The sequence below is a fragment of the Polypterus senegalus genome, chromosome 1 (genome assembly GCF_016835505.1).
Source record: "Polypterus senegalus isolate Bchr_013 chromosome 1, ASM1683550v1, whole genome shotgun sequence".
In the NCBI taxonomy this organism is placed as follows: domain Eukaryota; kingdom Metazoa; phylum Chordata; class Cladistia; order Polypteriformes; family Polypteridae; genus Polypterus; species Polypterus senegalus.
Genome location: NC_053154.1, coordinates 275,318,580 through 275,332,444, shown reverse-complemented (window position 1 = coordinate 275,332,444; position 13,865 = coordinate 275,318,580). Strand labels below are relative to the sequence as shown.

Here is a 13,865-nt window from a genome sequence, read left to right as displayed (position 1 = left end):
ATGAGAAATATTAATCTAATGTTACCTTTCACAGTAAATTAATAACTACAGGAAAAAGAGTCTACATGAACATTAGTTTTATTAACAAATAAATCAATTAAATATAAATGGATAAATATTCTACTGCAAGCAAAGCAGAGACACAAAGGCAAACATAATTATTTCACAGTGCTTGGGCCCAGACATGATCACAAAAATAAATTCATAATGAAATAAACACAAAGATGGTAACTGAAAGTCTGTACAAGCTTTAATGGGTTTTTTTGTATAAATTAAACAAGTTAAAATAAATGGAATGCCTGTTGATAACGAATACTGAAATAATAATAACAAGAATGAATTTATTATAATGCTTTACTTGCATTAGGCCACTACTCAGCAAGAACTTGTTTTACTTTAAACTTAAATTTTAGCTACCCATCTACATGGAATAAACATTCCCTACAGGCATTTGAATGCTAAAGTGACTGAGAAAAAATGAAATGTATTCAGATGATTCCCACATGTTCTGAATTACTTGCTTGTAGCACAAGACTATTGTGTCAGCATGAGTCACACAATACATGGCAAGTACATGAATATATCAGAGCCCCCAAACTAATGAGGATGGCAAAAGACAAATATTTTTCTAGGCCAGGAGTTTTAAGGTTTGGATTCTTGATCCTGAGCAAACATTTGTAAGATAGATTCCTAAAAACACATTCGAACCCTCTTTGTCTTCAATATTTAATTATAAATGACCCTCTCTCTCTCTCTCTATATATATATATATATATATATATATATATTCAACAACAGAACCAGACAGTATTCCAGTGAGCTGCTATAAGTAATGCTAGACCAGAAAACCCAAAATTAAAGAAACATTAGTAGGTTATTTGGGAGGACAACTAGAGTACACCTGATGTTTAGTACTGTACTTTAGGTTTGGTAATCAGACAGATGATTTGTATTTGCACAAGCTCTGTCTATTTCTTTCCAGTATTACGCAGTTGTCTGCATTTTTCATCTCTCCGAATTCATCTGTGATAACATGCTGCCTAATTGATTTGATAAGGTGTCATGACGCTGGAAAGTACGCTCTACTTCTTTGTTATTTATTTTCTGACTGTCTGAACAAATCAGTTTTCATATTAATGATACTAAGATACTTACTATGTACAAGTATCCACAAAATAAATGGATTAAAGGCCTTGAACTGTTTATTATGTCATTGACTTTGCTTTCAAGGGACGTGTGGAAGTTGAAATCGGAAAAGAAGCTCTGAGATTTGAAAATGGCGCATTTACATATTATGGAGTGCCTGCTATTATGACCAGCTTATCTTCAGGTATTTTTGGCAGAATTGTTATATATTTTAAATGTAAGGTGCAAGGAAAGGTACAAAATGAGTAGCATGAGGTTGACACAAAGCATTGTACCTTTAAAAAACACAACAGAAACAGTCAACTCCACTGGGCCTTAGTTTATAAAGTTTTTACACTGCATCAGGTTAGACAGCTTGCTGTTCCATCATCCACAATTTATTTTCTATTTTCTTTTGCACTTTTGAAAGGCCAAAGTCACAATTGTAACACTCAGTAAATAAAGAGTTCAAGATATGAAAATTTTGTCCAATGATGACTCCCTTGAATGTCTTCGGGACAAGAACTAAAAATCAAGTTTTATTTGTTTTAGGTACAAATAGTTCCTACCATGAAGATTCGCAGCATCTCCTAATATACCCGAGTATGAGTCTAAACATAGATTTTAATACACTAACAGCTCCAGCTGATTATTGTGAGGCTATTACTGAGCATTTAACCTTGGGGTCTTCACCAGTTTTTACCGCTAGGATCCCTTTATTACCAAAAACACTCTTCAGCTGTTAAAGTATGTCATGACGAAACGCAGGAGTTACTTTCATATTCCCTTGAACAAAAAGAACACAAAGGGTCATCAGGAAATAATTGAGTTGCCTGTATTTGTTAAAGTATCATTTTTTGATTATTATATATTCTAGAGTATCAAAATTGAGATCAAAGTTTAGACTTGGTGTGTGATGTATTACAAGTAAAGAGAAAACTCTTATGAGCGATCCAACATTTCAAAAGTCTGATTAAAAATGTAGAACTTTTGGAAGTACAAATCAGATGTATTCTGCTCCCTATCAGAATGATCTCTGCCAGAACTGACGAGCTTTTAACTTATGAAAACCACATTGAACATAAAAGCTTTCATGAGTCGTCTGTACTTTGTCAACATGTGCTCTGATTTAAGCCTTTTTTTCTCTTGATCAGATGTTAAATAAGGGGAGTACATCAGTGAGCCAATGACTGCCTTTCTTGCCGACTGCTGTAAAATAAAGCACAGATAAAAAAGGAAATGACAGCATTAAAGGTGCAGGTACAATGTGCCATTGTAGGCTGTCATTCGATTATGTCAGTCTTATTTATTATACTCTAAATAGTTGCTTAAAGACTCTTATAAGAGACATGTTTCAGGTATATCTTCTCCCCAAATGCTCCTTTAGCAATCTCAACTAAGAAAGTACTCCCCAACCTGTGCTGAGGCATCCATAATATATATTTAAACATTTCCAACCTTTGTTTGTTATTGGATAACACCAGGGTGGGCTCAGTGTCTATTGATTATAAGTCACAGCTCTTGTATCTGTAGTTCACATTATCCATACATCCATCAGAACCATAGATAAGAAATAAATTTTACAGGTGCAGCAATATGCATTGAACCTACCGTTAAACAGAAAATCATTTTGGAGATGTCAATGGTCATGCAATCTGTTTTGGTTATGGAACAGGACGCTCCCTCAAATTTTGATTGTTTGGAGCCCAAAACATTTTGCATATTTGTTTGTGTATATTTTGTAAATTTTGTATATACTTTTCTAATCCTAAGGGGGAATTGCAGCTTTACAGGAGCCCTCACATCTTAAAAGTAGTCAGATATAAGCAAAACCTCAAGTCAAAAGGGTAAAGTAAATAAACTTCCATATATTTATATTAACAGAATAAAATGGCACAAAAGTATTGTTTACCCAGGGGATACCTCATGGCAGCTAGCAAAAAAAAAAAAAAGACCTCTGATGGTGCTTCCTGGGGCACTATCGTAGAATTGGCCTTGTGCTAATGATGCCACGGGTTCACCAGTTTGTCATGCAAGTGGTGTGAGTTATTGTTGATGATAACAATTTCTTTAGCCAACATCCAGCTCAGGCAAGGCTTCCGAACAGACCTGATTAACTTTTAAATAGGTTGTCATCTCCAGTTCTCATGTTGCTACCTCAACACACCACTACATAAAAGAGCACATAGTATGTAACTATAAGCTGATAGAATAGAATATAAGCAAAAATATCACATTTTTCTGAAGAAATATGAAAAGATTGGGGTTACACCTTAGTTTGTTTCTTTGTTTTATGCCCTACCGCATTCCTGTCCCAATCCTCCTTTATTGGAGCATGTGCCTCCTTGGTTCCAGAATCCAGTAAATTACAATCAGCGTGTCTGCCTTGCTTGAAAATATACTGTCCCTGAAGCATGGAATCTTCTTCCCGGTGTGGATCCTTATCCTCTTTGAGATGGAAGCACAACATCACATAAGCTTAACAGGGAGATCCTTATGTGAATCACAGACAACACAGGTTGATTCCTGTTTTGGATGGGACACCATTATAATAGAGGGACATGAAAGGATCGTCATCCTGACCAATTTGTTTGCAGTTGCCTTTCCCTGCAACCTGCTCCCCGTGGTGGCACCCAAGTAACTCTGCAGGGCTGTTCATCAGGACTACAGATCCTATGTTGCCCTGCGTATCAGGGGAATACATGGCATGGGGAGGTAGTCCTCTGTTTGAGTCCCTCTGTCTTTCTGTTATCATGGCCTTCTGGCTGGCAAAGGCAACCAAATTGGCCAGGATGCCTGTCCATTCATGTCTCTTCACTATAAAGACATCCCAGCGAGGTAAGAAACCATTGATCCCGTGTTGTCTGTGACATGTGGTATTCTCTGTATACAATCCTTGTTAGAGTAAGAAAATAGTTACTGGATATACTTGCTTGTTCTGTGCACAGCTTCTAGTGCTGTTATGTCATTTTTGAGTTAGAGTGAAAAGAATTACATGTAGTTTGTCACATGTGCTCTTCCTATTACATTATAAGGTTGGAGCATAAAAGTCCTTGAATTATATTTAAACTTTTAAATTAGTTAACCTAACTTTCAATTAGTATTTTTAATTGTCCTCTAAAGGACTAGAATACTATGTCAACTGAATCCAATTCAGGACTGTTTTGATCCAGTTAATTTTTTGTGTAATCTTGGAGTTTTTTGAATTAGCACATGTTATAAGCTACACATTAATCTGCGAGTAATGAGTATTCAAAGTGCATTTATATCTTTTTTTGGGCTGCTGGGTCCAGTCCACAGGTCACCTTCCCGAAGTAGTGGTCTTAACCGTTCTGACTCATTAACCTATGGTGGCAGTATGAGCCAGCTGAATACCACCAATAACGCATATGTGCCAGATTACTCTGTTCGGCAACTTACAGACCTACAGATTATAAAGGTAAGGATATTTTCACTGTTTATCTTCTCACTCCAGCCTTATTGACGTATGATCTCGTCTTTTCTCCTAACCCTTCAACTCCACTGTCACTCCTAGTGGAAACAGGTGGGTGGGACAGTACTAAACCATACTTCCTTTGTTTAAAATTGTATGTACTTAAATTCAATATGCTGCATGCCAGACACCACAAAGCAAAGTGAATAAAATATAATAAATAACTAATAAGACATACTGTATACATTTACCTGTTATTGGGAAAACAACCTCCAAATGCCAATTCCTAGCAGTCCTTTTGTACCTGAAATCTTTCATGTGTCAATTTTATTAAATTCTGTTTAATATTTGCCCAATTTCACAATGGGGACAAACAGAGATTTATCAAACCTAAGTAGTGAGTCTCTAGTCTGCATTTCAAGGTTGAGACTGCTGATACAAGCAGATCATTCAACAGATTGCAGACCCCACAGCTAAAAGCTTGAATCCCACTGTTGTTTTATTTATCTCTGGAATCTTAGTAGAGTGCCATCTTGAGATCTAATTGCATGCTTTGGTTTGTATGACAAATACAGATAAGCAAGTTAGACCTAGGCCATTTAAAGGTTTCTTTGTAAGAAGAATGTTTTTTAAATCAGTTTGTGTTTAACTGGAAACCAGAGTAAGTACTTAAGGGCTAGAGTTGATTCTTGGTCTAATTATACTCATTATCGTTTGGTTATCAATTGTTTTTCATTTTGTTACATGGCTTAGTTTTTTTGCATGGCCCACAAAATGGCATTTGGGTAGCAGCTAAAGAGGTAAAACAGGTGACATAAAAGACAGTCTGTGATTTACAAGGCAGCAACCTATGTGGGGCTCTGATTATTCATCCAGGTAGTTTTGCTTCCATGTTTTAGAATAATCACCCCAATTATTACCAGAGGTTATGCTTTTATTTGTACACCAGGGGTCTAATCAGCAGTAAAGACAACACAATGTGTTCAGATGATCCCCCTGGGACCAGGGGCCTCATGCATGAATGGCACATATGAACAAAAATGTTGCATATGCCTGTTACCGCACTTACTTCAAGATGTATAAAAACTAAACTTGCCGTAAAGCCACACTCATTTTCACGACAGCCTCAGACTGTGCATACGTAAGTTTCTGTTTGGTTTTGCAAACTGGTGGCACCCAGCGTCAAAGCAGTGCTACTGTTTCTGTGGTTTGCTTTTCTATGATGTGGGTTTTATCAAATATACTGAAACTGATTGAATATCATTTACAAATTTAATTTACTTGGTTGTAATCATTCTGTAACAATATAATGGTACACAGAATGGCCAAACTATTCCAACTACCATAGCTGCTTGAGCATTGTTAGAAGACATTGCAAATGGAAGAATTAGAAGAGAGCACATATTTAGAGACAATGATAAATGGCTTCTAAGTCTATTTCGATTTACAAGAGCTATCCTCTCGGAGCTGTGTGCTGAACTGGCACCAGCTTTACAAAGGCACATTTTACGGAATTGTGCTGTACCTGCTCCTTTGCAGGGTCTATTCAGGATGGTATTCTGTGTAGGATGGTATTATCTGCTTGTCATTCAGATACAGTATTTAAGATTTCCTTATACTTTGGTTGAGCTGAGAAACATCAAAGTGCAATCCGCAGCAACGTCCAGTTTTCCAAATGTAATTGGAGTGGTCACCTGTACCCACATTGCTTTTGCAAGAGCGCTGGACAAGATACACCAGCCAGGGATGAATCACCAAAAGAATGAGCTGGCATTACATCATACATAGCAGGAGTGCCTATAAAAACGGCAGCTCCACATAGTTTCAAGTACTTTGTCCAACTAGTGCAGTAAAAGGCAAGCAGTCCTTTTTAGGATAAAGAGCAGAGAATCAATCTGTTCTGACGCTCGGTACCACTGCTACACTATAAAGGCGTCTTCAGAGAATTAATTTGTTTATGTAAATAGAAAGCATTTCTACTCTATTAATGTGTTGCTCTATAGTGCACAGAAAGTATGTTGCATTGTGCAAGCTTGTAGCGTGCTGCTTATATAATGCGGCAGACAATAACTGAAGAGCCCATACCTGAAGAGAAACTGTATGATGAACCTGACCCTGACCCAACAAATGATCACTCAATTCGGAAAGCGTTACAAGTTTGTTTGAATGTAATTATCAGAATGTAAAAAAAAACAGGTAATCAGATGCAGCATTTATTTTTTAACCAATTCATTTAATTTGTAGTCAATATCACATAGTACAGCCCCTAATTCCTTGGTTCATTGGCAACATCTTTTACAGCATCCACTATTGCATTTTGTGATTTAGAACAGCATCCGTCTGCACACAGCCAGATGATCACCCATTAGTTTCTGAGGCAGATGTGTGTGTGCAGCGAACACCCAGAGATGAGCTCAGCACAGTAGCATAATCACTGCCTCATTATTGCACAGGGGGTCAGGTTTTGTAATACTGTCTGAAACAGAATAAACAAACGATGGGCTGGAACTCGCCTTTTCATGTTGACTTTGACATCTGATCACTTCTTTTTTTTATTTCGGGCACTGTGCGACTTTCTGAACTTGAACTTTCAAGTGTCTCTGCCACGCTTTTGTTGCTTATACCACTGCTTAATCCAACAAATAGTTTTTCCTTGCCTCCACTTCGCATTCACTGAAATTCTTCTTTATTTCACATGCTTTTGCCATTGCCACCTAACCAAACACTGAATGGAAGGTGATATTTATATTGATTTATATATTAAAATATTCAAAATTATGGGAGGAGTCAGGGTGGGGCGGCAGGTGCATGCACGTGTGTTACATTTCACACTAACCGGGATTTATGGAGCGGAAATGCGTGGAAATTTGACTTATGCATGGTTTTATGCATCTGAATTTTTTTTGTGCTTACACACATTTCCTTTTTTGCCTGTACGCCATGTTTTAATGTGAATGCTACACACGGTGTTATACAAAAGGTCCCAAATGTTTGAAAAATTTCTGTTAAGTTTGTTGCATAAAAATATGAAGTTCCGTTTTAATACCCCAGATTGTTACAAAACAATATTGTTAGCTCTGACATGTACAAATTAGATGAACACTTTATCATTGGCCAAGAAGTCCAGTTTAGCCAATTTATCAGCAACCATGGCACCTGGGTGGTATTTTACTTTAACTGCTGGATTTACATAATTTTAGCATTATGCACAATGAAAATTTCAATTATTAGCATGTTCTTAGTGTCATTCTCAACTGCTGTGCTGCTGAGTGCAGATAATTAGGCTAAGTTTGAGTTAGTGACCTGAAACAAAATTTTGACGTGTGAGACACCTAATCATGGTTACTCACTTACCCTGTGGCTAACTTGATGTGCTAGTTGTAGCCAATTGGAATAATCCAATTTTTATTTTGCCTAATTGCTATTAGGTTCCTAATGTGGTCCTTTAAGTTTCATATACTTTATTTTCCACCATCGCACTCACACAGGTTGAATTTGGAATCACCAATCAAATAACCCAGCACATCTTAGGGGATGTGGTATGAATAAATGAAAAGCACTTTTTGGAAAATCAGACTACATAACTGGTTAATCACAGTGGATATAATATAAAAAAATCAAATAAACAACTCTTAAGTATCAGATGTTATTAAATTATATTGTGTTGTCTATATGGGTTTGTCACTGTGTTCTCTGGTTTTTCCACCAATATCCCTAAGATGTGTATGTTATGTTAACTACATGCTCTGAGATCCTCTGACTTGAATTGGATTGATATGTATATTAGATCCTGCAAGTATCTCATTCTGAGTTGCTCGCTTTCAAATAAATTTACAGTAACAAATAAAACTTAGAAAATGTAATGAAGTCTAAATGTATTATTATCATTATTATAATTAAAATTATTATTATTATTATTATAGGAGTTTCCTTTTAAATATTTCATAGTTACTGTAAAGGAGAATTAATATGATTTTACAAAGTTCTTTGACTTCTTCGATAGACTATTTTTTGTAAAAAGAAATATATTGAGAGATCTTAGACAGAAGGAGATTTGGCATTAGTGGACTCTCAGTTGTATTAGTTGGTGGCTTGTGGATTCTGGAGTGAATCACACACTGTATAGTATTACTCATTCTCTATGAATATGGAAAACTATGAAAAGAGAGACTGATATACATAAAGAGACTCTCTCTATATAATATATATATATGTATATATAGTAAAAATTGACTGTTACATAACTGATTAAAATTTCAAAATTTACTATAGACCTCACCTTAATTTACCATAATTCCTGTCAATTGTGACGTAGAAGTAATTCATGCATTTCTTTCCTTTTTGAATTTTAACTAGCAAAACATGCAAGTTTACATCAGTCAAACAACAGTATGCTAATGCATGGTCTGTCTCGAATGGTATCAGAGCATTGCAATACCCTCTGAACATGGTAATAATCTGAGAAAATACACCCATAGACTTAAAAGTTAACCAGGTCAATAGCCTCGCAACCACTCACTGTTCAGGAAAATATTTTGACTATGAACTGTATGAACTGAGAAGGCAACATCTCAAGTTTAGAATCAAACAGCTTTGAGGTTAAGAAGGACAAGAAACAATAAAATGGAAAGAATGTACAAAATTCGCACACTGCATGGCTCAAATTACACACATTGTGAGAGATGTTTTCTAATCACTGTGAAACTAATAAACACCTGGAAAATTAATAATTTTCTACATGTATACCGTACCTGTTCTTTCTGCACCAGAATGCTACACTTCTTTGAAACAGGAAGAACATACTATTGGCTTCTTTTGTACAAAGTGGAAGGATCAAACGTAAACTTTCTCTGTGGCTTTTTCAAATTTAGCTCGGTCCTCCTCAATGGTGGGAGAAAATTTAAAAATCAAAGTACAACATAATGTCTTGTGAGCAATGTGTTCTTGATATTGATCTCCTTTTTTAAATTAACTTGGATAGCATTAAGGGAACAAATGGTGCTAGACCTTCTAGTGCCTCATCAGTGCTGCATGACCTCAAAAGGCAGTCTTCATTTTAATATGGGTGATGACCTTTAACACTCATCCCACACTCAAGGGTGTAAAAAACAGTGTAGGGTCAACTGTTCAGCCCCTCAGCCGCAAACAGGCTTGTATCACCCGGCACAAAGACAATTTCACACACTACAAGAAGCAATGTTTTTCTAGGTAAGTAATTATATTGGGCATATGGAGGTAAGATTATTATTTTTTTTCCACAATATCTGGTGGGGCTGTGTCCCATTGTCCCTTAATGCAGAAACACCACAGCTAAAGGTGAAGACGTATTCTTAAAAGCACTGAATATCAAAGTTTTAAGTTTCCAAACACTGGGGAAAAATGGCCTAATCTTTATATGTTAGGGCAGTGAGTGGAAAGCTAATCTTCAAAATAGAAACGGCTACTTCCGGACTTCTCTACCAGGATGAGAGGAGGAGAGTGATGGTTGTTGGATGTGAGAAATAAGGGAAGATATTAAATAAGCATTGTAAGTGAAGTGTATTAAATTGAATTTCCTTATTGTTCATAAGCCTAGTAAAGATTTTTAAGAAAAAAATATATACATATATAATTTGCATGCTTACAGCAAACTGAATATCTTTTGTTTCAGTTTACATTCATTGCCATTTTTCATTATATTGAATACACCTTATGTTACTCTTAAAGACTTTGTTTTATGAAGAAAACACCATTGTCAAGTAAATTAAAATAACTAGCTAATATAAAATTAAGCATAACACATGTTTCTTTATTAAATATCAGAAGATAAGTTAATTTTTTAAAAACATTTAGACTCAGTACACCAGTCCCTGTTGGGTTTGCTATCCCCTCTGAAAAGAAAAGTAAAAAAAAAGAAAGTACAATAGTAAGAGGTAATTTAAAGATTAATAAAATGGAAAGAAAGTTAGGGTTAGGGTAGGGTTAAGTTAATCCATAATTAGTATAAAAACTGCTGTTTAAGCACAGTGTTGCTAAAGGGGGTATTACACTGAAGAATTTCACATTGATTTTATTTTGGCAATTTTAAATAGTACTAATCATTTTCTTTTCTTTCTAATATGATATATTTGATGATCTAGGATTCTTTGAATTCAGCAAAATGAAACGATGAGCTAGTAGAATAGTAAAAGTGATGACAAACTACCTGATAAAAGAGAGGCAACAGTTACAGGATGAGGGTCAAAAGTATCCCCAATGATACTTGATAAGCATACGAATATTCCAGTACAGTGTAATCCTAGGTCATATCTCTCACAATTAGGGTATGACCAGGGAAAATATGTTATGTTGTTGCTAAAGCACTAGGATGGTTTGACATATTGCCTTAAACAGTAGTGTGGCTTTATAATAAATTCTCTGTAGTAGATAATGGAGGAAGAGTTGGAAATTTAATTATGATACTTCAAGTAAAATGTTTAACACACATATAGTGAAAGAAATACCACAGTGAAAGATTATATAATGAACAGTCATTCAAATAATGCAAAGACGCTGTCAATATTCAAGTGTCTGAATGTCTTGATACCAAAGTGTGTGCCATGTATTAAAAGTTTCTATTTATGTGGGGAAGTTCGATGATAAAAAAAATACATATTTCCCAATGTTAATCATAGAAACTACTAGCCATATAAAATGTGAAGAGCCACAATGTACATGAACTTCAAAGGATATCAGAAAAACAAATATAAAAATATAAACAGGGAGTTTCAGTTTAGAAACGAAGTGCTTAGGTGTTTTTATTATAATCTGACACACTAAAAAATGTTAAGTAGAGGGACACATTTCTAGGACCGATAGACCAAAGTGGTGGCCATTAAAACAACTGTAGGGAAAACAGAAACCAGAGTCCTTTTATTCGAACATTTTACTCTTGTCTAAATCTTAGAACCCATGCTCAATATGGTGTCTCTCACAATGCTGCCCTTTTATTTTTAGAGCACATCACATCTTTTTCTAAATGTATTGGAGAAACTTCAAAAATGAGTATCTCTTTACTAATTTCTAAAATTTTGGGAAGCACGTGCCTACTGTATTTAATATTTTATGGACTTTTGAACACACAGAATCGATGAATAATGTTGTTTTGACTCTGTTATTGTTTTTCAGTATTTTATATGAATGTTATCATGCCGCCATTTTGTTTTTTGTTTCGTATCATGAGTAATACCATTTAGTGTATTTTTCAACGGGCATATTGTTGTTAATGACGTTTCCCAGTTACCACCCAATGACTATCAGAAGTGTGGTATCTGATGTCAGTATCTGTGATGGCAGAATGCCACTACCAATGTCCAAGTTTCTAGATTTTGAGCAGTCTTTTGCAGTGTGTTTAGTTATTCAAAATCAATCTAGGCAATGCTTTTCTAGGCTTGAATTTTTTGCTTGTGTACTGAGCATTGATGTTTTGATTTTCTGCTCTTTTTTGGTTTTCCAGTCCTGTGTGTCCCAGACCTTGATACTTTCTCATCACCTGGACTAGTTACTATTTTTGTTCAGTATTTCCGGGGTTCAGTGCTAACATGCATGTGACACAAACGTGTCCAGACCAAAAGCTTTATTATTTTATTATTATAGGCTATTTGTTAAAAATACTTTTAGGTTAAATAGAATCAAAAAGCTGCATGAAGAAAAGCACATTGGGGAAATGTATGTACTGTAATTACGTAGTCTCATGAAGACAGAAAGACAAATTGACTTACTAACAGACATATAGCAGCAGTTAACATGTGTAAAATAAAATATATTGCTTCTTAGTAAAGTGTATGAAATAAATACGGCTACATATACCAGCTGGTATAATGGAGCAGCACACAAAGTGGCAAGATTGTGAAAGGCTTCAAGAAACACCCAAAAACAGGCCTGAACCTTCCCTGGACGAACCACAGAAGCTTCACTAAAGGCCCCCTGACCTGCCAACTTCACAGGCAGGCTTCAAGTCTGTCCAGCCTGCAGAAATGGGGAGCAGGCTTTTAAAGTTAATATTACTTTAAAAGTTTTAATTTGTATCACATTGCGTCTCAAGAGCAAAGAAAACTTTTGGCTTGAGTCCACAAAGAAACTCTGTAAGAATTTAATCATAAAAACAACAGAAGAACAAAAAGGCAAAATATGGCAAAAGGATTTGTCTAAAATGAAATCCAAAATGAACAAGTCTAAATGCATAAAACGAGAGCAAAATCCAAGAACAAAAGCAATAACTGAAAAATCCAGAATAGTCAATGCTCACAGTGAACACAGCAGATCCCAGATGACAATGAGCCCACTGGAGGACCTGCTCTCAACTCCTGAAGAAAAAGGCTGAGGACGGTCCTTCTGGGGTGACATCAGAATGGGCCTTTCTCTTAAGGCTATACCCGCAAAACACAAGGAACACAAAAGAACACAATACAATATATAGATACTGAATAATAAACATAAAATATGAATAAAAAATACACAATTACAATAAATGTGAAAAATAAGTTAAACAAAGAAGAAACAAAGCAGGAATATGAACATAAGACAGGGAAGAAACCCTGGCTGTAACACAACACCAGCAAGAAGCAGATTTTTATGCCACCATCACAAAATTAAGAAAGACACATGGTGTAAGGAGAAATCCCAAATAAAATCAACCCTCTTTTATTTTTCAGCAACTGTTGCCCTTCAATTTCGACAGTGAGAATTTAAAGATGACAAAACTACAAAACAACAGGCTAAACTTTACCGAAGCAATAGGAATATACACCTTTAATGCATAACTCTTAAAATTGGGTGAGCAAATGTTGCTTACAGCATGGCTGGGAATTTTACTGCATTTTACTTTCTCAAAATATTTTTGAAAGTGCCAATTTGTGCACTTTTAGCAATATGTTTGAAGTTTGGAATTAAAAGATCATGAGACTTGCTATAAGTAAGACTTTGAAAACAGAGCTACTTTTTGAAACTGAAGTATTCCTAGCTTGCAGGTTCTTCTAGGGAATTCCAAAGTTATATAATAAAATATAATTAATGAAACTTGTCATGTTAATGCAACTCTCCTCTAGTGTCCCTCTGGATTGCTCCTCAATTTTTCATGGAGAATATGCCCTGCAATGAAGGAAAAGAATGTAGGTTGGCTATTAATTTTACAACAATATTTGCAGATGTGTTTCTTTTTTCAGAACAACTAATAATAATAATAATACTAATTCATTTAATTTAAATGTATCTTTCATTGCATTCAAGGACACTTTACAATAAGTAAAAGAAAAAAGTATAATAAAACCAATTACAATAAAATTACATG

General features: G+C 35.4%; 1 protein-coding gene across 1 annotated transcript in view; it reads left to right on the top strand.

Moving 5' to 3' along the window:
* Positions 1–13,865, top strand: part of LOC120542366 (metal transporter CNNM1) — an 87,323-nt gene that overhangs the window by 56,872 nt on the left and 16,586 nt on the right. Inside the window, exons 5-6 of the mRNA XM_039774772.1 lie at positions 1,231–1,330; positions 4,419–4,564. Coding sequence (XP_039630706.1) covers positions 1,231–1,330; positions 4,419–4,564 — 246 coding nt within the window. The remainder of the gene's footprint in view (positions 1–1,230; positions 1,331–4,418; positions 4,565–13,865) is intronic.